The following is a 26,768-nucleotide window of genomic DNA, read 5'->3' on the forward strand; positions in this document are numbered from 1 at the left end:
GTCTGTAATCCCAGCTACTTGGGAGGGTGAGGCAGGAGAATTGCTTGAACCCAGGAGGCAGTGGTTGCAGTGAGCCGAGTCTGCACCATTGCACTCCAGCCTGGGCGACAAAAGTGAGACTCCATCTCAAAAAAAAAAAAATTATCTGAAGGTACAAACCTCACTGGTAATAGTAAGTACAAAAAAAAAGTAACACTGTTACAACACAATTATTATAACACTGTAGCTGTGGTGTGTAAACTACTCTAAGTAGAATGAATAAACAATGAACCAATGAAAAATAATAACTACAACTTTTCCAGAAATAGTACAATAAGATATAAATAAAAACAACAAAAAAGTTAAAAAGCAGGAGGATGAAGTTAAGGCATAAGATTTTTATTAGTTTTCTTTTTCCCTGTTTGTTTGTTTATGCAGAGTGCTAAGTTGTCATCAGGTTAAAATAATGGGTTATAAGATAGTATTTGCAAGACTCGTGGTAACTACAAACCTAAAAATATACAATGAACACACAAAAAATAAAAAGCAAGAAACTAAATCATGTCACCAGAGAAAATCACCTTCACTAAAGGAAGACAGGAAGGAAAGAAGGAAGAGAAGACCACAAAACAACCAGAAAATAAATAACAAAATGGCATGAGTAAGTTCTTACTTATCAATAATAACATTTAATGTAAATGGACTAACCTCTCAAATCAAAAGACATAGAGTGGCTAAATTGAGAAAACAAAACCCATTGATCCCTTGCCTACAAGAAACACACTTCACATATAAAGACACACACAGACTGAAAATAAAGGGATGGAAAGATATTCCATGCCAATGGAAACCAAAAAAGAGCAGGAGTACCGATACTTATGTCAGAAAAAACAGATTTCATGAAAAAAACTAAAAAGAAACAAAGGTCATTATATACTGATAAAGAGGTTAATTCAGGATTCCATTCCAAGATGGCCGAATAGAAACAGCTCTGGTCTGCAGCTCCCAGTGTGATCGACACAGAAGACAGGTGATTTCTGCATTTCCAACTGAGGTACCTGGTTCATCTCACTGGGACTTGTTGGACAGTGTAAGCAGCCCACAGAGGGTGAGCCGAAGCAGGGCAGGGCATCGCTTCATCCAAAAAGGGCAAGGGGTCAGGGGATTTCCCTTTCCTAGCCAAGGGAAGCCATGACAGACAGTACCTGGGAAAACAGGACACTGCTGCCCAACTACTCTACTTTTCCAACGGTCTTAGCAAACAGCACACCAGGAGATTGTGTCCTGCGCCTGGCTTGGCGGGTCCCACGACAGCAAAGCCCTGATCACTGCTAGGGCAGCAGTTTGAGATCAAACTGCAAGGCAGCAGCCTAGCAGGGGGAAGGGCGTCTGCCATTGCTGAGGCTTGAGTAGGTAAACAAAGCAGCTGGGGAAACTAAAACTCAGCAGAGCCCACCACAGCTCAGCAAGGCTGGCTGCCTCTGTAGACTCCACTTCTGGGGGCAGGGCAGAGCTGAACAAAAGGCAGCAGAAACTTCTGCACACTTAAACGTCCCTGTCTGACAGCTCTGAAGAGAGCAGTGGTTCTCCCAGCACAGTGTTTGAGCTCGGAGAATGGACAGACTGCCTCCTCAAGTGGGTCCCTGACCCCTGTGTAGCCTAAATGGGAGACACCTCCCAGTAGGGGCCGACTGACATCTCATACAGGCGGGTGCCCCTCTGAGATGAAGCTTACAGAGGAAGCATCAGGCAGCAATATTTTCTGTTCTGCAATATTTGCTGTTCTTCAGCCTCTGCTACTGATATCCAGGCAAACAGGGTCTGGAGTGGACCTCCAGCAAACTCCAACAGACCTGCAGCTGAGGGACCTGACTGGTAGAAGGAAAACTAACAAACAGAAAGGAATAGCATCAACATCAACAAAAAGGACATCTACACCAAAACCCCATCTGTAGGTCACCAACATCAAAGACCAAAGGTAGATAAAACCACAAAGATGGGGAGAAACCAGAGCAGAAAAGCTGAAAATTCTAAAAACCAGAGTGCCTCTCCTCCTCCAAAGGATCACAGCTCCTCACCAGCAATGGAACAAAGCTGGATGGAGAATGACTTTGACGAGCTGACAGAAGTAAGCTTCAGAAGGTCAGTAATAACAAACTTCTCCAAGCTAAAGGAGGATGTTCGAACCCATCGCAAGGAAGCTAAAAACCTTGAAAAAAAGCTTAGATGAATGGCTAACTAGGATAAACAGTGTAGAGAAGACCTTAAGTGACCTGATGGAGCTGAAAACATGGCACGAGAACTACGTGACACATGCACAAGCTTCAATAGCCGATCCGATCAAGTGGAAGAAAGGGTATCAGTGATTGAAGATCAAATTAATGAAATAAAGCAAGACAACAAGGTTAGAGAAAAAAGAGTGAAAAGGAATGAACAAAGCCTCCAAGAAATATGGGACTATGTGAAAAGATCCAACTTACGATTGATTGGTGTACCTGAAAGTGATGGGGAGAAAGGAACCAAGTTGGAAAACACACTTCAGGATATTACCCAGGAGAACTTCCCCAACCTAGCAAGGCAGCACAACATTCAAATTCAGGAAATACGGAAAGCACTATAAAGATAGTCCTTGAGAAGAGCAACATCAAGACACACAATCGTCAGATTCTCCAAGATTGAAACGAAGGAAAACATGTTAAGGGCAGCCAGAGAGAAAGGTCAGGTTACCCACAAAGGGGAAGCCCATCAGAATGACAGTGGATCTCTCTACAGAAACCCTACAAGCCAGAAGAGAGTGGGGGCCAATATTCAACATTCTTAAAGAAAATAGTTTTCAACCCAGAATTTCATATTCAGCCAAAATAAGCTTCATTAGCAAAAAAAATAAAAATAAATAAAATCCTTTCCAGACAAGCAAATGCTGAGGGATTTTGTCACCACCGGGCCTGCCTTACAAGAGCTCCTGAAGGAAGCACTAAATATGGAAAGGAAAAATCGGTACCACCCACTGCAAAAACACACCAAAATATAAAGACCAACAACACTATGAAGAAACTGCATTAACTAATGAGCAAAATAACCAGATAGCATCATGTTGACAGGATCAAATTCACACATAACAATGTTAACCTTAAATGTAAATGGGCTAAATGCCCCCAATTAAAAGACACAGACTAGCCAGGCACAGTGGCTCATGCCTGTAATCCCAGCACTTTGGGAGGCTGAGGCGGGTGGATCACGAGGTCAGGAGTTCAAGACCAGCTGGGCCAACATAGTGAAACCCCGTCTCTGCTAAAAATACAAAAAATAGCTGGGCGTGGTGGCACACGTCTGTAATCCCAGCTACTTGGGAGGCTGATGCAGAATCCCTTGAACCTGGGAGGCAGAGGTTGCAGTGAGACGAGATCGACCCACTGCACTCCAGCCTGGGCAACGAAGCAAGACTTAGTCTCAAAAAAAAAAAAAAAAAAAGACACTGGCAAATTGGATAAAGAATCAAGACCCATCACTGCGCTGTATTCAGGAGATCAATCTCACGTGCAAAGACACACATAAGCTCAAAATAAAGGGATGGAGGTTTATTTACCAAGCAAATGGAAAGCAAAAAAAAAAAAAAAAGCAGGGGTTGCAATCCTAGTCTCTGATAAAACACACTTTAAACCAACAAAGATCAAAAAAGACAAGGGCATTACGTAACGGTAAAAAGATCAATACGACAAGAAGAGCTAACTATCCTAAATACATATGCACCCCATGCAGGAGCACCCAGATTCATAAAGCAAGTTCTTAGAGACCTACAAAGAGACTTAGACTCCCACACAATAATAGTGGGAGACTTTAACACCCCACTGTCAATATTAGACAGATCAACGAGACAGAAAATTAACAAGGATATTCAGGACTTGAACTCAACTCTAGACCAAGTGGAGCTAATAGACATCTACAGAACACTCCACCCCAAATCAACAGAATATACATTCTTCTCGGCACCACATAGCACTTATTCTAAAATCGACCACATAATTGGAAGTAAAATACTCCTCAGCAAATGCAAAAGAACGGAAATCATAAAAAAAAGAAAGGAAATCATAACAAAGAGTCTCTCAGAACACAGTGCAATCAAATTAGAACTCAAGGTTAAGAAACTCACTCAAAACCACACAACTACATGGAAATTGAACAACCTGCTCCTGGGTAATAACGAAATTAAGGCAGAAATAATGAAGTTCTTTGAAACCAATGAGAGCAAAGAGACAACATACCAGGGTTGTTGTGCTGGGACACAGCTAAAGCAGTGTTAAGTGGGAAATTTATAGTACCAAATGCCCACATCAGAAAGGTGGATAGATCTGAAATTGACACCCAAACATCACAATTAAAAGAACTAGAGAAGCAAGAGCAAATAAATTCAAAAGCCACCAGAAGACAAGAAATAACTAAGATCAGAGCAGAACTGAAGGAGATAGAGACACAAAAAACCCTTCAAAAAATCATTGAGTCCAGGAGCTGGTTTTTTGAAAAGATTAACAGAATAGATAGACCACTAAGCTAGACTAATAAAGAAGAAAAGAGAGAAGAATCAAATAGACAATAAAAAACGATAAAGAGGCTATCACCACTGATCCCACAGAAATACAAACTACCATCAGAGAATACAATAAACATCTCTACACAAATAAACTAGAAAATCTAGAAGAAATGGATGAATTCCTGCACATGTACACTCTCCCAAGACTAAATCAGGAAGAAGTCGAGTCCCTGAATAGACCAATAACAAGTTCTGAAACTGAGGCAGTAATTAATAGCCTACCAACCAAAAAAAAAATCCCAGGACCAGACAGATTCACAGCTGAATTCTACCAGAGGTACAAAGAGGAGCTGGTACCATTCCTTCTGAAACTATTCCAAACAATAGAAAAAGAGAGACTCCTCCCTAACTCATTTTATGAGGCCAGCATCATCCTGATACCAAAACCTGGCAGAGACACACACATAAAAAAAGAAAATTTCAAGCCAATATCCCTGATGTACATTGACGCGAAAATCCTTAATAAAATATTGGTAAACCAGGCCAGGCGCAGTGGCTTACACCTGTAATCCCAGTACTTTGGGAGGCCGAGGCAGGCAGATCACAAGGTCAAGAGATGGAGACCATCCTGGCCAACCTGGTGAAACCCTGTCTCTACTAAAAATACAAAAATCAGCTAGGCGTGGTGGCGCATGCCTGTAGTCCCAGCTACTCGGGAGGCTGAGGCAGGAGAATCACTTGAACCCGGGAGGAAGAGGTCATAGTGAGCCGAGATCGTGCCACTGCCCTCTAGCCTGGCGACAGAGCGAGACTCCGTCTAAAAAAAAAAAAAAAATACTGGCAAACCAAATCCAGCAGCACATCAAAAAGGCTTATCCACCACGATCAAATCAGCTTCATCCCGGGGATGCAAGCCTGGTTCAACATACACAAATCAATAAACATAATCCATCACGTAAACAGAACCAATGACAAAAAGCACATGATTTTCTCAATAGATGCAGAAAAGGCCCTCGACAAAATTCAACAGCCCTTCATGCTAAAAACTCTCAATAAACTAGGTATTGATGGAACATATCTCAAAATAATAAGAGCTATTTATATTTATGACAACCCACAGTCAATATCATACTGAATGGGCAAAAGCTGGAAGCATTCCCTTTGAAAACTGGAACAAGACAAGGATGCCCTCTCTCACCACTCCTATTCAATATAGTATTGGAAGTTCTGGCCAGGGCAATGAGGCAAGAAAAAGAAATAAGTGGTATTCAAATAGGAAGAGAGGAAGCCCAATTATCTCTGTTTGCAGATGACATGATTATATATTTAGACAATCCCATCATCTCAGCCCAAAAACTCCTTAAGCTGATAAGCAACTTCAGCAAATTATCAGGATATAAAATCAATGTGCAAAAATCACAAGCGTTCCTATATACCAATAATAGATAAGCAGAGAACCAAATCATGAGTGAAATCCCATTCACAATTGCTACAAAGAGAATAAAATACCTAGGAATACAATTTATAAGGAACGTGAAGGATCGCTTCAAGGAGAACTACAAAGCACTGCTCAAGGAAATAAGCGAGGACACAAACAAATGGAAAAAAATTCCATGATCATGGATAAGACAAATAAATATCATGAAAATGGGCATACTGCCCTAAATAATTTATAGATTCAGTGCTATTCCTACTAAGCTATCATTGACTTTCTTTGCCGAATTAGAAAAACTACTTTAAATTTCATATGGAACCAAAAAAAGAGGCTGTATAGCCAAGACAATCCTAAGCAAAAAGAACAAAGCTGGAGGCATCATGCTATCTTACCTTAAATTATACTAATAGGCTACAATAACCAAAACATCATGGTACTGGTACCAAAACAGATATATAGACCAATGGAACAGAACAGAGGCTTCAGAAATAACACCACACATCTACAACCATCTGATCTTCAACAAACTTGACAAAAGCAAGCAATGGGGAAAGGATTCCCTACTTAATAAATGGTGCCAGGAAAACTGGCTAGCCATATGCAGAAAACAGAAACTGGATCCCTTCCCTACACCTTATACAAAAATTAACTCAAGATGGATTAAAGACTTAAATGTAAAACCTAAAACCATAAGAGCCCTAGAAGAAAACCTACACAATACCACTCAGGACATGGGCCTGGACAAAGACTTCATGACTAAAACACCAAAAGCAATGGCAACAAAAGCCAAAATTGACAAATCGGATCTAATTAAACTAAAGAGTTTCTTCACAGCCAAAGAAACTACCATCAGAGTGAACAGGCAACCTGCAGAATCGGGAGAAAATTTTTGCAATCTATCCATCTGACAAAGGTCTAATATCCACAATCTACAAGGACCTTAAACAAATTTACAAGAAATAAACAACCCCGTCAAAAAGTGGGCAAAGGATATAAACAGACACTTCTCAAAAGAAGACATTTATGCGGCCAGCAAACATATGAAAAAAAGTTAATCATCACTGGTCATTAGAGAAATGCAAATGGAAACCAAAATTAGATACCATCTCACACCAGTTAGAATGGCGATTATTAAAAATTCAGGAAACAACAGATGCTGGAGAGGACCTGGAGAAATAGGTACACTTTTACACTATTGGTGGGAGTGTAAATTAGTTCAACCATTGTGGAAGACAATGTGGCAATTCCTCAAGGATCTAGAACCAGAAATACCATTTGACCCAGCAATCCCATTAGTGATTATACACCCAAAGGGTTATAAATCATGCTACTATAAAGCCACAAGCACACGTATGTTTACTCCAGCACTATTTACAATAGCAAAGACTTGTAACCAACCCAAACGCCCATCAATGATAGAATGGATAAAGAAAATGTAGCACGTCTACACCATGGAATACTATGCAGCCATATAAAAAGAATGAGTTCATGTCCTTTGCAGGGACATGGATGAAGCTGGAAACCATCAGTCTCAGCAAACTAACACAGGAACAGAAAACCAAATACCACATGTTCTCACTCATAAGTGGGTGTTGAGCATGATAACACATGGACACAGGGAGGGTAACATCACAGACCAGGGCCCGTCAGGTGGTGGGGGCCAAAGGGAGGGAGAGCTTTAGGACAAATACCTAATGCATGCAGGGCTTAAAACCTAGATGATGGGTTGATAGGTGCAGTGAAACCACCATGGCACATGTATACCTATGTAACAAACGTGTATGTTCTACACATGTATCCCAAAACTTAAAAAATAAATAAATAAACGCTAATGAAATAAAGAGGACACCAAAAAATGAAAAAATATTCCATGTTCATGGGTTGGAAGAATCAATATTGTTAAAATGTCCATACTACCCAAAGCAGTCTACAGATTCAATGCAGTTCCTATCAAAATACCAATGACATTCTTCACAGAAATAGAAAAAAGAATCCTAAAATTCATATGAGGCCTCAAAAGGCCCAGAATAGCCAAAGCTATCCTAAGCAAAAAGAACAAAACTGGAGTAATCACATTACCTGACTTCAAATTATACTACAGAGCTATAGTAACCAAAACAGCATAGTACTCATATAAAACAAGCCATATAGACTATGGAAAAGAATAGAGAACCCAGAAACAAATCCACACACCTACAGTGTACTCACTTTTGTAAAGATGCCAAGAACATACACTGGAGAAAAAACAGTTTCTTCAATAAATGGTGCTGAGAAAAGTGAATATCCACATGCACATAAATGAAACTAGTCCCTGTCTCTCTCCATATGCAAAGATCCAATCGAAATGTATTGAAGACTTAAATCTAAGACTTTAAACTGTTAAACTACTACAAGAAAACATTGGGGAAAATCTCCAGGACATTGGTCTGGGCAGAAGTTTCTTGAGTGATACCCCACAAGCATAGGCAACCAAAACAAAAATGGACTAATGGGACAACATCAAGTTAAAAAGCTTCTGCAAAGCAAAGGAAATAATCAAGAGTGAAGAGACAACCCACAGAATGGGAGAAAATATCTGCAAGCTACCCTTCTGACAAGGGGTTAATAACCAGAAGATATAAGGAGCTTAAACAACTCTGTGGGAAAAAAAGTCTAATAATCTGATCAATAAATGGGCAAAAGATTTGAATAGAGATTTCGCAAAAGAAGACATACAAATGGCAAACAGGCATATGAAAAGCTGCTCAACATCACTGATCATCAGAAAAATGCAAATCAAAATTACAATGAGGTATCATCTTACCCCAGTTAAAATGGCTTATATCCAAAAGACAGGCAATAACAAATGCTGGTGAGGATGTGGAGAAAAGGGAACCCTCATACACTGTTGGTGGAAATGTAAATTAGTACAACAACTATCGAGAACAGTTTAGAGGGTCTTCAAAAATCTAAAAATTGGGCCAGGCGCAGTAGTTCATGCCTGTAATCCCAGCACTTTGGGAGGCCGAGGCGGGCAGATCACGAGGTCAGATCGAGACCAACGTGGCCAACGTGGTGAAACCTCGTCTCTACTAAAGTACAAAAAAATTAGCTGTGTGTGGTGGTGTGTGCCTGTAGTCCCAGCTACTCGGGAAGCTGAGGCAGGGGAATCACTTGAACCTGGGAGGCAGAGGTTGCAGTGAGCCGAGATCATGCCACTGCACTCCAGCCGGGTGACAGAGCAAGATGACTCCTCAAAAAAAAAAGAAAAGAAAGAGAGAAAGAAAGAAGAAAGAAAGAAAGAAAGAGAAAGAAAGAGAAGAAAGAAAGAAAGAAAGAAAGAAAGAAAGAAAGAAAGAAAGAAAGAAAGAAAGAAAGAAAGAAAGAAGAAGGGAGGGAGGGAGGGAGGGAGGGAGGAAGGAAGGAAGGAAGAAAAGAAAAGAAAGAAAGAAAGAAAGAAAGAAAGAAAGAAAGAAAGAAAGAAAGAAAGAAAGAAAGAAAGAAAGAAAAAGAAAAGAAAGAAAGAAAGGAAGAAAGAAAGGAAGAAAGAAAAGAAAATGTGGTACCTATACACAATGGAGTACTACTATTTGGCCATAATAAAGAATAAGATCCAGGCTGGGTGCAGTGGCTCACGCCTGTAATCCCAGCACTTTGGGAGGCCAAGGTGGGTGGATCACAAGGTCTGGAGACCGAGACCATCCTGGCTATCATGGTGAAACCCGTCTCTACTAAAAATACAAAAAAATTAGCCAGGCATGGTGGTGGGCACCTGTAGTCCCAGCTACTCGGGAGGCTGAGGCGGGAGAATGGTGTGAAACCGGGAGGCGGAGCTTGCAGTGAGCCGAGATCGCACCACTGCATTCCAGCCTGGGAGACTGAGCAAGACTCTGTCTCAAAAAAAAAAAAAAAAAAGAATAAGATCCAGTCACTTGCAACAACATGGATGGAACTGGAGATCATTACGTTAAATGAAATAAGCCAAGCACAGAAAGACAAACATTGCATGGTCTCACTTAACTGTGGGATCTAAAAATCAAAACAACTGAACTCATGGACATAGAGAGTAGAAGGATGGTTACCAGAGGCTGAGAAGGGTAGTGGGAGCTGGGGAAAAAGTGGGGATGGTTAATGGGTACAAAAAATATATTAAAAATGAATAAGACCTACTATTTGATACCATAATAGGGTGACTATAGTCAATAATAACTTCATTGTACATTTTTAAATAACTTAAGGCCAGGCGTGTAATCCCAGCACTTTGGGAGGCCGAGCAAGTGGACTGCTTGAGCTCAGGAATTAAAGAACATCCTGGAAAACATAGAGAAACCCTGTCTCTACAAAAAATACAAAAATTAGCTGTGCATGGTGGCAAACGCTTGTAGTCCCAGCTATGTGGGAGGATGAATTGGGAGGATCGCTTGACCCTGGGAGGTGGAGGCTGCATTGAGCTGAGATCACACCACTGCACTCCAGCCTGGGAAATGGAGCCAGGCCCTGTTTCAAAAAATTAAATAAAATAACTTAAAAGAGTGTAATTGGATTGTTTATAACTCAAAGGATAAATGCTTGAGGGAATGGATACCCCATTCTCCATAACGTGCTTATTTCACATTGCATCCCTGTATCAAGACATCTCATGTACCCCATAAATACATAAGCCTACTATGTGCCCATGAAAATTAAAAAGAAAAAAAAAGAAAATGGGCCAGGCGTGGCGGCTCACACCTGTAATCCCAGCACTTTGGGAGGCCTAGGCCAGTGGATCACTTGAGGTCAGGGATCCAAGACCAGCCTGGCCAACATGGTGAAATCCCATCTCTACTAAAAATACAAAAAATTAGCCAGGAGTGATGGCGCATGCATGTAATCCCAGTTACTCAGGAGGCTGAGACAGGAAAATCGCTTGAACCCAGGAGGCAGAGGTTGCAGTGAGCTGAAATCGTGCCACTGCACTCCAGCCTGGGCGACACAGAAAGACTCCATCTCAAATTAAAAAAAAGAAAAAAAAAGAAAATGTGCTACATATGTATACACAATGGAGTACTCTTCAGCCATGAAAAAAGAATGAGATCCTGTCATTTGCAGCAACATGAATGGAACTGGAGGTCATTATGTTAAGTGAAATAAGCCAGGCACAGAACAACCAATTGTGCATATTCTCACTTATTTGTGAGAGCTAAAATTTAAAACAATTGAACTCATGGAGATAGAGTGCAGAATGAGGCTGGGAGAGGTTGTGGGGGGGACAGGTAGGAGACGAAGGGAAAATGGCTAATGGGTACAAAAAAATAGAATGAATAAGATTCTAGTATTTGATAGCAAAACAGGATGACTATAGGCAATAACAATTTAATTGTACATTTGAAAATAACTAAAAGAGTATAATCAGATTGTTTGTAATACAAAGGATAAATGTTTGAGGTGATGGATACCTCATTTACCCTGGTATAATTATTACACATTGTATGTTTGTATCAAAATATCCCATATACCCCATAAACATATACACCTACTATGTATCCACTAACAATTAACTAACAATTAAAAATATATATACATAGGCCAAGTGCAGTGGCTCACGCCTATAATCCCAGCACTTTGGGAGGCCGAGGCAGGCGATCACTTGAGGTCAGGAGTTCAAGACTAGCCTGGCCAACGTGGTGAAACCCCATCTCTACTAAAAATACAAAAAAAATAGCCGGATGTGGTGGTGTGCACCTGTAGTCCCAGCTACTCAGGAGGCTGAGGCAAGAGGATTGCTTGAACCCAAGAAGCAGAGGTTGTAGTGAGCCGAGATCATGACACTGCACTCTAGCCTGGGCAACAGAGTAAGACTCCATCTCAAAAATATATATATATGATATATATATCAATCATATATATATTTTATATATATGATATATATATCATATATTTTTTATATATATTATATATCATATATGTTATATGATATATATATTTTATATGTTATATATATCATATATATAACATATATTTTATATATGTTATATATATCATATATATAACATATATTTTATATATGTTATATATATCATATATATAACATATATTTTATATATGTTATATATATCATATATGTTATATATATGATATATATATCATATATAACATATATTTTATATATGATATATATATCATATATATAACATATATATGTTTTATATATCATATATATAACATATTTTATATATGTTATATATATCATATATATAACATATTTTATATATGTTATATATATCATATATATAACATATATATTATATATATCATATATATAACATATATCATATATATAACATATATATTTTATATATGTTATATATTTCATATATAACATATTTTTATATATATGTTATATATATTTCATATATAACATATTTTTATATATGTTATATATATTTCATATATAACATATTTTTATATATGTTATATATATTTCATATATAACATATTTTTATATATGTTATATATATTTCATATATAACATATTTTTATATATGTTATATATATTTCATATATAACATATTTTTATATATGTTATATATATTTCATATATAACATATTTTTATATATGTTATATATATTTCATATATAACATATTTTTATATATGTTATATATATTTGTTATATAACATATATTTTATATATGTTATATATATTTGTTATATAACAAAAAATATATGTTATATATAACAAAAATATATGTTATATATATGTTATATATAATATATATAAAATATATGTTATATATATGTTATATATAATATATATAAAATATATGTTATATATATGTTATATATAATATATATAAAATATATGTTATATATATGTTATATATAATATATATAAAATATATGTTATATATATGTTATATATAATATATATAAAATATATGTTATATATATGTTATATATAATATATATAAAATATATGTTATATATATAACATATATTATATAATATATGTTATATATGTTATATATATAACATATATATAATATATGTTATATATGTTATATATATGTTATATATAAAATATATGTTATATATGTTATATATAACATATATAACATATATATGTTATATAACAAAAAATATGTTATATATAACAAAAAATATGTTATATAAAACAAAAATACATGTTATATATAACATATATAAAATACATGTTATATATAACATATATAAAATACATGTTTTATATATATATATACAGAGAGAGAGTAACTCTTGGTGATAGTGTTACTATCCTTGTGGTTACTATGAATGAAATAGACAAGAGTTGCCTGGGCACGGTGGCTCATGCCTGTAATCCCAACACTTTGGGAGGCTGAGGCGGGCAGATCATGAGGTCAGGAGTTCAAAACCAGCCTGACCAATATGGTGAAACCCCATCTCTACTAAAAATACAAAAATTAGCCGGGCGTAGTGGCACGCACCTGTAGTCCCAGCTACTTGGGAGGCTGAGGCAGAAGAATCACTTGAACCCAGGAGGCAGAGGTTGCAGTGAGCCGAGATCATGTCACTGCACTCCAGCCTGGGCGACAGAGAGAGACTCCATTTCAAAAAAAGAAAGAAAGAAATAGACAAGAGTTATTTTATTCATTCATTCGATAAAACTTTAATGATAACCAGGTGCTGACACAGTCTCATACATGCATCAATCAACCAACTTTTTAAAGTTCTAAATCACCTTAAAATTCCAGTAATACACTCTAATTTTACAATTGATTAAAATAAAGCATGGAGAAGTTAACTAACTTGGCCAAGATCAAAGCTATTAGCAACTCAGCCCTGAACAGAATCCAAGGAAACTGCACTCCTTCTGCTTTGGCTGATGTCTACATGTCTCCTTGTAAAATTTAGTTCAACAAACATTTCTTGAATGCCTGGTATTTTGCTAGGAATATAAAGATGAGTGAAGCAGTCTATGCCATCATGAGGATTACACTACCAAAGGTAATTAAATTCTAAAAATTATAGTAGTAATCAGTCATGAGATCAAAGTAGGATGAAGGGAAAAAATTAAAAATAAATAAAAATTTAAAAATTATAATATAATGTAATAAGTGCTGTGAGTGGAAGACGCTACAGGAATGTAAAAGGATTGCATAACTGCCCATTTGAGGGATGGAATATAGGAATAGCAGGATAAGCTTCACTGAAGTGTTACTTGAGGTGGGGCTGAAGGATGAGTTAGAGATTTCCAGGCAGATACTGAGGGAAAGGAACACGCCAGAGGGCAAAGCACAGAGGTGTGAAAAAGCACAATGAATTCAAACAAGCATAAGTAGTTATGTATGGCTGGAGAAAACACCATTAGAAAGGTATGTAGGGGCCAGAACTTGGAAGACACTGTATGGCATACTAAGAAAGTTCAATTCTGTGGGTCACTCAACGTCTTTATTTTACAAATTGTATTTTTTTTTTTTTTTTTGAGACGGAGTCTCACTCTGTCGCCCAGGCTGGAGTGCAGTGGCGCAATCTCAGCTCACTGCAAGCTCCGCCTCCCAGGCTCACGCCATTCTCCTGCCTCAGCCTCCTGAGTAGCTGGGACTACAGGCGCCCGCCAGCACACCCGGCTAACTTTTTGTATTTTCAGTAGAGACGGGGTTTCACCGTGTTAGCCAGGATGGTCTTGATCTCCTGACCTGGTGATCCACCAGCCTCGGCCTCCCAAAGTGCTGGGATTACAGGGGTGAGCCACCGCACCCAGCCATAAACTGTATTATTCCCCCTAATAGGTGCATACCAGCTGGCATCAGTGATTATCTCAATGAGATTTCTGTACAGGCTGTATAATAAGTATGCTCATGATTCTAAACTATGTGGCCCTCTCTTGGGATATTTCCTAATAACTCTATCATTCTTAATCTGAGGATCCCATTGTTGTATTTAAAGGAAAAGATAGTTCAGGGAAGATTACAAATAAAGTCCTTTGAGATTCAATGAAAGCCAATTATCTTGACTGAGTTTTCCTACTAAACTTTTTAGTCTAGATCTGCACTGTCTAATATGGTAGCAATATGTGGCTATTGAGCACTTAAAATGTGGCTAGTTCAAATTGAGATGTGCTTTAATTGTAAAATACACACGGGTTTCGAAGACTTAGTTTAAAATAAGAATGTAAAATATCTCAGCAATTTTGTATACTGATTATATGCTGGAACAAAAATGTATGAATATGCTGGGCTATAGCATTAAAATTATAATTATATTAAAAATTAATTTCACCTATTTATTTTTACTTTTTAAACGTGATTACTAGAAAATTTTAAGTTACATTTCTAACTCACATTATATTTCTACTGGACAGGGCTGGTATTGAGTATACATTGGAACTATATTCATAAGACTTGATGAAATAAATTAGCTAATGTCTACCTCCCTAACAATCATCATAAATATAACAGAAAAAGAAAATATAGAAGCTGGGCACCGTGGCTCACACCTGTAATCCCAGCACCTCCTGTAATCCGGAGGCCCAGGCAGGCGGATCACTTGAGCTCAGAAGTTCAAGACCAGCCCGGGCAACATGGCAAAACCCAGTCTCTACAAAACATACAAATATTAGCCAGGCATGGTGGTGCATACCTATATGTTCATGCCACTGCACTCCAGCCTGGGTGACAAAACGAGGTCCTGTATTAAAAAAAAAAAAAAAAAAAAAAAAAAAAAGGACCAGGTGTGGTGGCTCATGCCTGTAATCTCAGCATTTTGGGAGGCTGAGGCAGGCGGCTCACCTGAAGTCAGGAGTTTCACCATGTTGGCCAGAACACTTAGCTTAAAGAACAGCCTGGCCAACATGGTGAAACCCGGTCTCTACTAAAAATATTTTTTAAAAAAGAGCCACGAGTGGTGGCACACGCCTGTAATCCCAGCTACTCTGGAGGCTGAGGCAGGAGAATCACTTGAACCTGGGAGGCAGAGGTTGCAATGGGCCGAGATGGTGCAACTGCACTCCAGCCTGGGCAACAGAGTGAGGCTCTGTCTCAAAACAAACAAAAAATTAATTAATTAATTAATTAATTAAAATAAAAATACAAAAATTAGCCAGGTGTGATGGTGGTGGGTGCCTGTAATCCCAGCTACTTGGGAGGCTGAGGCAGGAGAAACGCTTGAACCTGGAAGGTGGAGGTTGCAGGGTTGCAGTGAGCAGAGATCGTGCCACTGCACTCCAGCCTGGGCGACAGAGGGAGACTCTATCTCAAAAAAAAAAAAAAAAAAAAAAAAGAAGAAGAGGAAGAAAACTGAAAATTTTCTTGAAACAAATGATAATGAAAACACAACATATCAAAACATATGGGATACAGAGTGAAGTTTATCGCTATGAGTGCCTACATCAAAAAAGAGGAAAAACTCCAAACAACCTAATGATGCATCTTAACTAGAAAAGCAAAAGCAAACCAAACCCAAAGTTAGTTGAAGAAAAGAAATAATAAAGATCAGAATAGAAATAAATGAAATTAAAATGAAAAAATATATATATAAAAGATCAATGAAGGCCAGCGGTGGTGACTCATGCCTATAATCCCAGCAGTTTGGGAGGCTGAGGTGGGTGGATCACTTGAGGCCAGGAGTTCGAGAGCAGCCTGGCCATCACAGCAAAACCCTGTCTCTACTAAAAATACAGAAATTAGCCTGGCATGCCTGCAGTCATAGCTACTCGGGAGGCTGAAGCACAAGAATTGCTTGCTCCTGGGAGGTGGAGGTTGCAGTGAGCTGAGATTATGCCACTGCACTCCAGCCTGGACAATGGAGTGAGACTCTGCCTCAAAAAAAGAAAGAAAGAAAAATGAAAGAAAGAAAAATCTAGAAAAAAGGCCAGTAGGCAGGCAGATCACTTGAGCTCAGGAGCTCAGGAGACCAGCCTGGGAAACATGGTGAAACCCTGTCTCTACCAAAAATATAAAAATTAGTCAGGAATGGTGGCACATGCCTGTATTCCCTCAGGAAACTGAGGAGGGAGGATCGCTTGAACCTAGGAGGATAGCGCCACTGCACTACAGCCTGGCAATAGAGTGAGACCTTGTCTAAATAAATAAATAAATATTTTAAAAAGACTGAGGGGCTCTGGGGGGCAAAAAGTTCAAAATGAATAACTAGCGTGGTATGAAAGAAAGAAAAAGAAAATTCAATCTTAGCTATATTATTATCTAAAGAGAAAAATGATCAGTCCTAAATCTAAAGAGAAAGATTACAGGCGTGCATCACTTAAGGACAGGGATACATTCCAGAAATGTGTAATTTGGTGATTTTTGTCATTGTCCCAACATCATAGAGCAGTGGTCCCCAACCTTCTTAGTACCAGGGACCAGTTTTGTGGAAGACAATTTTTCCACGGATGGTGAGGGGATGGTTTCGGGATGAAACTGTTCTACCTCAGATCATCAGGCATTAGTTAGATTTTCATAAGGAGCATGCAACCTAGATCCCTCGTGTGGGCAGTTCAGGCTCCTGTGAGAATCTAATGCCACTGGCCACTGATCTGACAGGAGGCAGAGCTCAGGCAGTAATGCTTGCTGGCCCGGGGCTCACCTCCTGCTGTGCAGCCAGGTTCTTAATAGGCCACAGACAGGTAATGGTCCGTGGCCCAGGGGTTGAGGACCCCTGTCATAAAGTGTACTTATACAAGATGGTACAGCCTACTATACATCTAGGCTATATGGTATAGCCTATTGCTTCTAGGCTACAAACCTATACCTCATGTTACTGTACTGAATACTGCAGGCAACTGTAACACAATGATAAGTATTTGTGTATCTAAACATATCTAAACCTAGAAAAGATAAGTAAAAATATGATATAAAAGATTAAAAATGACTGGGTACAGTGGCTCACAACCATAATCCTAGCACTTTGGGACACCGAGGAAGGAGGATCATTTGAGCCCAGGAGTTCGAAACCAACCTGGGCAACATAGGGAGATCCCGTCTCTACAAAAAAATTAAAAATTATCTGGGCATGGCAGTGCATGCCTGTGATTCCCGGCTACTCAAGATGTTGAGGTGGGAGGATTACTTGGGCCCAGGAGGTAGAAGCTGTGGTGAGCCATGATCACACCACTGCACACCAGCCTGGGTGAGAGAGTGAGACCCTACCTCAAATAACAATAATAATAAATTTTTATAAGATAAAAAAAGGTACACCTGTATAGGGCACTTACCATGAGTGGAGCTTGCAGACCTGGAAGTTGCTCTGGGTGAGTCAGTGAGTGAGTGGTGAATATATGTGAAGGCCTAAGACATTACTGTACGCTACTGTAGACTTTATAAACTCTGCACACTTAAGCTACACTCAATTTATAAAATAATATGTTTCTTTCTCCAATAATAAATTTACCTTAGCTTACAGTAACTTTTTTACTTTATAAGCTTTGTTTGTTTGTTTGTTTGAGATGGGGTCTCACTCTGTCACTGGGGCTGGAATGCAGTGGTGCGATCTCGGCTCACTGCAACCTCTGCCTCCCAGGCTCAAGGGATCCTCCCACCTCAACCTACAGAGTAGCTGGGACCACAGGCACATGCCACCAAGCCAGGATAATTTTTTGTATTTTTGGTAGAGACAGGGTTTCACCATGATACCCAGGCCAGTCTCGAACTCCTGAGCTCAAGTGATCCGCCCGCCTCGACCTCCCAAAGTACAAACTTTTTAATTATTTTTAACTTTTTGACTCTTTTGTAGTAACACTTAGCTTAAAGCACAAACATTATACAGCTGTACAAAAATATTTTCTTTCTTTATATCCCTATTCTATAAGCTTTTTTCTGTTAACATTATTAATTTTACTTTTTAAACTTTTTGTTAAAAACTAAGACACAAACACATACATTATTAGCCTAGGCCTACACAGGCTCAGGATCATCACTATCACTGTGTTCCACCTCCACATCTTGTCCCACTGGAAGTTCTTCAGGGGCAATAAAATGCATGGACCTGTCACCTACTACAAGAACAATGTCTTCTGGAATACCTCCTGAAGGAACTGCCTGAGGCCGTTTTACAGTTAACTTTATTTTTTATAAATAGAAGGAGTACACTCTAAGATGATGATAAAAAATAGTATAAGATAGCATAGTATGGTATAGTGAATACATAAACCAGTAGCATAGTCATTTATTATCACCATCAAGTATTATGTACTGTACATAAAAGTACATGCTATAGTTTTAAACAACTGACAGCACAGCAGATTTGTTTACACCAGCATTACCACAAACACATGAATAAAGCATTGCTCTACAACTTTATAACAGCTCTGACATCACTGGGTGATAAGAACTTTTCAGCTCCATTAAAATCTCCCAGGACCACTGTTGTATATGCTGCCCTTTGTTGACTGAAATGTCATTATGCAGCACATGACTGTATTTTATGCTGATCATATCAAACATAGAGAATTGTGTTCTATTCTGGGTACCACACTTTTAAGAAATAACATGAAAAGAATAGAGCATGTTTAAAGGATAGCACACAAAATGATAAGGGGACTAGAAACCAAGTAATATCAGGAATGTTTGAACAAACTGAGAATGCTCAATCTGAAGACACTTTCCGGGGTACAAGATAAGTTATCTTCAAATAGTTGAAGATGACATGCAGAAAGGGAGTTACATTTATTTGGCCTCAATGGGTGTAATTATCTAAACAAATTTCTATTCCTTCTTGGTCTTGAATTTTTTTTTTTTTTTAAGACAGGATCTCACTCTGTCACCCAGGCTGGAGTATAATGGAGCAATCAAGGCTCACTGCAGCCTCCACCTCCTAGGCTCAAGCGATCCTCCCACCTCTGGCTCCTGAGACTACTACAGGCATGCAACACCACACCCAGCTTTTTTTTTTTTTTTTTTTTTTTTTGGTGAAGACAGAGTCTCTGTTGCCCAGGCTGGTCTCAAACTCATGGGCTCAAGTATTCCTCCCGCCTCAGCCTCCCAAAGTGCTGCGATTACAGGCATGAGCCACCAGGCCTGGCCTTGGTCTTGCAAATTTATTGAGATTGGTGATACAAAAAAGACTGGTGTTATGTCAATTCTCCCTAAGAAGGAATGAACTATAGCCATTCCTAAAAGCCATTGGATAGGCTTTTATGCTCCATTTTTATAAAACTTGACTGAAAAGTTTATGTGTGCATAAGAGAAAACTCAAACAGCCAATAAATCTATGAAAGTACACCAACTTTATTGCTTATAATGATGGTGCCACTGCACTCCAGCCTGGGCGACAGAGAGACCTCATCTCAAAAAACTAACTAAACAATTTTTTTTAATACTCAATTCATTTCCTTCTCTCATAGTTAATAAAATAATTGCATAATAAAAAAATTATGGCATATTTTCAAATAGCTAGAAGGTCAGATTTTTAATGTTCCCAACACAAATAAATGACAAATGTTTGAGGTAATGGTTATGCTAATTACCCTGATTTGATCATTATACATTGTATCCATGTATCCAAATATCATGCAGTACCCCATAAATATGTACAGTACAATTATTGTGTGTCAGTTAAAAATAATAATGAAAGCAAAAAAAAAAAAAGAAAGTACACCAACTTCACTAGTTATCAGGAAAATATAAGTCAAAACAACACCCATGTGAGATGATAACATCTGGGAAAATGAAACTGCCTGAAGAGTATATGGGAACTCTCTGCACTATCTCTGCAACTTTTCTGTAAATCTAAAACTATTCCAAAATAAAATGGTAAATAAAAATGACAACAGCCTTCAAAACTGTAAAATTTTAAAAGTCTGACAATATCAAATATTAGTGAGGATATGGGGAAAACGGAGTTTGAATTGTTAAGACCATTTTGGACAGCAATTTGGCAATATCTATAAAGTTAAAGATGCTCATAGCTTTTGACTCAGCAGTTACACTCCCAAATGTAAACTCTAGAACTGCACTGTCCAATATGGTAGCCACTAGCCACATGTGACTATTGAGCACTTGAAATGTGGCTGATCCAAAATGAGATGTGCTTTAAGTATAAAATACATGCCAGACTTCAAAGACTTTGCACCAAAAAATATGGAATGTAAAATAACTTATTAATAATTTGTATATTGATTATGTTATAATAGCATTTTTGATACACTGAGTTAAATTAGATCATTAAAATTATTTTCATCTGTTTGAACGTTTTTAATATGACTACTAGAAAATATAAAATTTTATCTTTTTGCATCATATGTCAGTTGGACAGCACTGCCCTAGAGCCTCACCTACCAGTAGCTCAAGAAATAAATCAAGGCCGGGTGCGGTGGCTCAAGGCCAGGAGCGGTAGCTCTCACCTGTAATCCTAGTGCTTTGGGAGGCCGAGGCGGGCAGATTGCCTGAGCTCAGGAGTTCCAGACCAGCCTGGGCAACACAGTGAAACCCCATCTCTACTAAAATACGAAAAATTAGCCAAGCGTGGCGGCATGCACCTGTAGTCCCAGCTACGCGGGGGACTGAGGCGGAAGAATTGCTTGAACCTGGGAGGCGCGGAAGTTGCAGTGAGCCGAGATCGTGCCACTGCACTCCAGCCTGGGCCGCAGAGTGAGACTCTGTCTCAAAACAAAAAAAAAAATCAATTAATGTTGTGAGTCATACCCAGCATTTTTTTTCAGTCAGACCTTTTGCTGAATACCCAGCATTTTTTTAATGAGAAAAAATAGAATAGAAAATATCATAGTGTACTGCAAGTAATAAGGGTAAAATTTTGTTTTATTAAATTTTTTTTTTTTTTGAGACGGAGTCTCGCTCTGTTGCCCAGGCTGGAGTGCAGTGGTGCGATCTCGGCTCACTACAAGTTCCGCCTCCAGGGTTCCCGCCATTCTGCCTCAGCCTCCCGAGTAGCTGGGACTACAGGAGCCCGCCACCATGCCCGGCTAATTTTTTTTTTATTTTTTAGTACAGACAGGGTTTCACTGTGTTAGCCAGGATGGTCTCAATCTCCTGACCTTGTGATCCGCCCGCCTCGGCTTCCCAAAGTGCTGGGATTACAGGCGTGAGCCACCGCGCCCAGCCAACACAGTATGTATGTACTGGGATGTGATCAAAACATTTTCTTGCCATGAGTGGTAGTCAAAGATGTTTTTGAAAGTTTCTGCTAAACTCTCAGAAACACAGTGTTTGTTGTAGCATTGTTGTTTGTAATAGCAAATATTTGAAACAATTTTTATGTCCAACAAAGGAGACTGAATGAATAAATTGTGGTACATTTACATTCAATGAAATACTACTTATCAGCAGTGGAAATAAATGAACTAAAAGTATTCATATTGGTAAATATTGAAAACACAGCCTGGCACAGTGGCTCACGTGAGCCTGTAATCCTAGCATTTTGGGAGGCTGAGGCAGGCGGATCACCTGAGGTCAGGAGTTTGAGACCAGCCTGGCCAACATGGTGAAACCCTGTTTCTACTAAAAATACAAAAAATTAGCCAGGCGTGGTGGTGCGTGCCTGTAATCCCAGCTACTCCAGAGGCTGAGGCAGGAGAATCGCTTGAACCTGGAAGGCAGAAGTTGCAGTGAGCCGAGGTCACACCATTGCACTCCAGCTTGGGCAACAAGAGCAAAACTCTGTCTCAAAAAAAAAAAAAAATGTATATATATATATATATATCACAATGCTGAGCAAAAAAAGGAAAAAAGAAGACAAGCTGCAGGAAAAGGAAATATAAAATAACCACTTATATAAAATTTAAAAAGAAAAATGGTACATGTAATCTTTTAGTTCTTTGAAATATCTGAAGCATATGGCAAGCTTAAGATTTGACAAAACTCAGTGGTAGGTACACAGATGTTCATTATATTATTTTCTATACTTTTCTGTGTGATTCAAATATTTATGTAAATGCAAAGTCTCAAATATTATCTACTTAAGAGTCATAATCCCTATTCCATCTTTATACCTTTAAGATATTTTATCCTAATTTAAAACTTAAAGTAGATAGTAGTGGGCTTTATTGTTATTGTTTTAAAATAACAAATATTGGCCTGGCATGGTAGCTCACGCCTGTAATCCCAGCACTTTGGGACGCTGAGGCAGGTGGATCACCTGAGGTCAGGAGTTCGAGACCAGCTTGACCGGCATGGTGAAACCCTGTCTCTACTAAATACAAAAAAATTAGCCAGGCATGGTGGTGGGGGCATGTAGTCCCAGCTACTTGGGAGGCTGAGGCAGAAGAATCGCTTGAACTCAGGAGGCAGAGGTTGCAGTGAGCCAAGATGGCACCACTACACTCCAGCCTGGGCAACAAGAGCAAAACTCTGTCTCAACAAACAAACAAACAAAACAAGCAAACAAAGAACAAGTATTAACAAAATGTTGACCTAAACTTTTTAAAATCATAGATTTGTAGCCACATTTCTTACCACATATTTCATTATTATATGAATGCGAAGGTACCACAGGTCTCATTATTCTCCAAAAACAAAGAAAGTACCATAAACTCTCCTATATCTAGCAGAGTTGAGGAATCTGGTGTTCTGGTCAGTCAAATTGCTTTTGTTTATTAAGAGTTCCTATAAATAGCAAACATGGATTACCAATTTTCAAAAGAATTAAGACACAATAAAATGCACTTAAATCTAAAACTACACAGGATATAATTTATTTCTCACAGATCATTATGGAAAGGCACTCCAAGATCTTGCAGTAATTTTTTAAACTTATTTTTATTGCAATAGATTTATCTTCCAGATTAAACGTTTTATTTTGCATGCCATAAAAATCCTGAAAGAAAAACAAGTTATGAATTGTGAATTCTGTCTCCCTACACTAGTTCATAAAAAGGTTCCCAGTGTGTTAAAAATCGACATTGTTTCTGGGACATAAATGAGAAAACCTGGAGCTATGGACACTGCAAAAAGACAAAACTCAGAAACAAAATATTTAGATTTTTTTTTTTTTTTTGAGACGGAGTCTCACTCTGTTGCCCAGGCTGGAGTGCAGTGGCGCGATCTCTGCTCACTGCAAACTCCGCCTCCCAGGTTCAAGCGATTCTCTTGCCTTAGCCTCCTGAGTAGCTGGGATTACCACGCCCGACTAATTTTTGTATTTTTAGTAGAGACGAGGTTTCACCATGTTGGTCAGGCTGGTCTCGAGCCCCTGACCTTGTGATCCGCCCGCCTCGGCCTCCCAAAGTGCTGGGATTACAGGCGTGAGCCACTTCGCCCAGCAATATTTAGATCTTAAATAAAGCAGCAGTTTGACATTATTTTGTACTACCACGTAGAGCTACGTACCTTTAAAGTCCATGGAAAGAAAACCACCATTGTCCATTTTTAAATCTCTGGCTCAAGCCTATGAAATAATAACATATTTTAATACTCTGTTTTATCCTCTAGTTTCTCAACAAATTTCTTGCCAGTGAAATGTTTCCCGTTACTTGTTATCCAAAGGGAGAAAAAAAAGGCTGAGTAAAGTTAAAAGCCCATGTAAGGGCTTTTGTGAGGGGCAGGGCCAGGCTGCCAAGTTACATAAAAGGGACCTTTTCTTACCATAAGTCTGCCTGGCAACGGGGGAAATGGAGCTGAGTGGTACCCTGTTATTGGTCTGGCTGGGTCTCGCTGCTTCTTCCTAATTGGCTCAAAATCCGCTTCTGCTACCAACCGCACATTCAAAGCATCCAATCACTCACCGTCCTTTTTCCCGCTCTGTGAGAAAGCTAGCACCTTCAGTATCCTGCCCCCAATGGTCATCAACAGTCCTGCTTCAACGTAATTTAGGTCCTTCAGCATCTAAACGACAATAACTACTATCTCCGGTTTTCAGTGGCCCACCACCACTCCCCATACTCCTCCATCTTCATCAAAAAACATTACATTGCCCCCAGTGGTCATCAACAGTCTAGCTTCAACGTAATTTAGGTCCTTCAGCATCTAAACTACAGTAACTACTATCTCCGGTTTTCACTGGCCCACCACCGCTCCCCATACTCCTCCATTCTCGTCAAAAAACATTACGTTTGCCCATCTTCGTTCGCCTTGAGAGCGACGAGCAGTTCTGTAGTACAAAGTCACTGCCTTAGGGCCATTCTAAATAGTTTTGGCCTAATGGGTATAATATATTCTTGCTAGTTATAAACCACCCAACTAACTTGTGCTTGAAGCCTATTCTACCCCTTCCTGCCCACTAAATCACTCACCTCAGCCGCAGCCACCAACGCCGCCCTGCTCTCTCCGCAACCTCCGTCCACAGCGCACGAGGACGTTCAGAAAACTCCGCCCCCTAGCGAAGTTAGCGATGTCACGCTAGGCCACTAAAGCCACTCCCACTTGGCCTTTACGCTGCGTCACGGAGCCTAAGCCTTGCGACCCAGTCTAGACCTTAGATCCTGGGGATGCAGTTCAGAGAGTCAGTCACTTGGTGAGTTCAGGGTGAGAATCACTGAGAGTAAGCAAATATGATGTAATACTGAAAGCATACGACAATGAATTGAGGGAAAAGTGCAGATGGCCAGGATTACCGAAAGGAGAGCAGGACTTCACACACACACACAAAAGAACAGAAAAAGAAATAAAGCAAGTAGACATTGTTGAGCACTGGTTATGCAAGAGTGGCAAAGGTCAGAAATAGCAGAAATATTAGAAGCTGAGACTAGTAGAGGCCAGCCTGATCAACAAGCCAGACTGCACCTGAACCAAAAAAAAAAAAAAAAAAAAATCCAGATGTGGTGGTGGCCGCCTGTAGTTCCAGCTACTTGGAAGGCTGAGGTGGAAGGATCATTTGAGCCTGAGAGTTTAGGTCTAATAAGCCATGATCCCACCACTGCAGTCCAGCCTGGGAGACAGCGAGATCATGTCTCTTAAAAATAAAAAATAAGTCGGGGGCAGTGGCTCACGCCTGTAATCCCAACACTTTGGGAGGCCAAGGCAGGCAGATCACCTGAGATCGGGTGTTCCAGACCAGCCTGACCAACATGGAGAAACCCCGTCTCTACTAAAAATACAAAATTAGCTGGGCGTAGTGGTGCATGCCTATAATCCCAGCTACTTGGGAGGCTGAGGCAGGAGAATCGCTTGAACCCGGGAGGCAGAGGTTGTGGTGAGTCAAGACATTGCACTCCAGCCTGGGCAACAAGAGCAAAACTCCGTCTCAAAAAATAAATAAATATATATATAAATAGGCCGAGCACGGTGGCTCACGCCTGTAATCCCAGCACTTTGGGAGGCAGAGGTGGGCAGATCACCTGAGGTCGGGAGTTGGAGACCGGCCTGACCGACATGGCAAAACCCCGTCTCTACTGAAAAAAAATACAAAATTAGCTGGATGTGGTGGCACATGCCTGTAACCAGCTACTTGGGAGGCTGAGGCAGGAGAATCGCTTGAACCCAGGAGGCAGAGGTTGCAGTGGGCCGAGATCACGCCATTGCACTCCAGCCTGGGCAACAAGAGTGAAACTCCGTCTCAAAAAATAAATAAATAAACAGGCCCAGCGCGGGGGCTCACGCCTGTAATCCCAGTACTTTGGGAGGCCGACGCGGGCGGATCACCTGAGGTCGGGAGTTGGAGACTGGCCTGACCAACATGGAGAAACCCCGTCTCTACTAAAAAATTACAAAATTAGCCAGGCGTGGTGACACATGCCTGTAACCAGCTACTCGGGAGGCTGAGGCAGGAGAATCGCTTGAACCTGGGAGGCGGAGGTTAGGGTGAGCCAAGATGGCACCATTGCACTTCAGGCTGGGCAACAAGAGCGAAACTCTGTCTCAAAAAAAATGAAAATAAAATAAATAAAAATAAAAATAACCTTTTAGTTCCAAGACGTTTCTGTTGCCCTGCCTTTGTCCAATCATTAGGAAACCAGGAGACTCCCCTGCAGTCTCACAGCAAG

At 39.5% G+C, this 26,768-nt stretch overlaps 1 protein-coding gene across 2 annotated transcripts in view; it reads right to left on the reverse strand.

Moving 5' to 3' along the window:
• Positions 1-25,137, reverse strand: part of TEX11 (testis expressed 11) — a 399,429-nt gene extending 374,292 nt beyond the window's left edge. Inside the window, exons 1-2 of one of the 2 annotated variants that reach the window (XM_055266828.1) lie at positions 25,080-25,137; positions 24,178-24,235 (exon numbers count right to left, since the gene is read on the reverse strand). In XM_055266828.1, coding sequence (XP_055122803.1) covers positions 24,178-24,214 — 37 coding nt within the window. In that variant the 5' untranslated portion in view covers positions 24,215-24,235; positions 25,080-25,137. Of the gene's footprint in view, positions 1-13,383; positions 13,466-24,177; positions 24,236-25,079 lie in introns of those variants that run through there. The other variant, XM_055266827.2, reaches the window with a different exon arrangement.
• Positions 25,138-26,768: the final 1,631 nt, after the last annotated feature.

Source organism: Symphalangus syndactylus, chromosome X (assembly GCF_028878055.3).
Source record: "Symphalangus syndactylus isolate Jambi chromosome X, NHGRI_mSymSyn1-v2.1_pri, whole genome shotgun sequence".
NCBI classification, from domain to species: Eukaryota; Metazoa; Chordata; class Mammalia; order Primates; family Hylobatidae; genus Symphalangus; species Symphalangus syndactylus.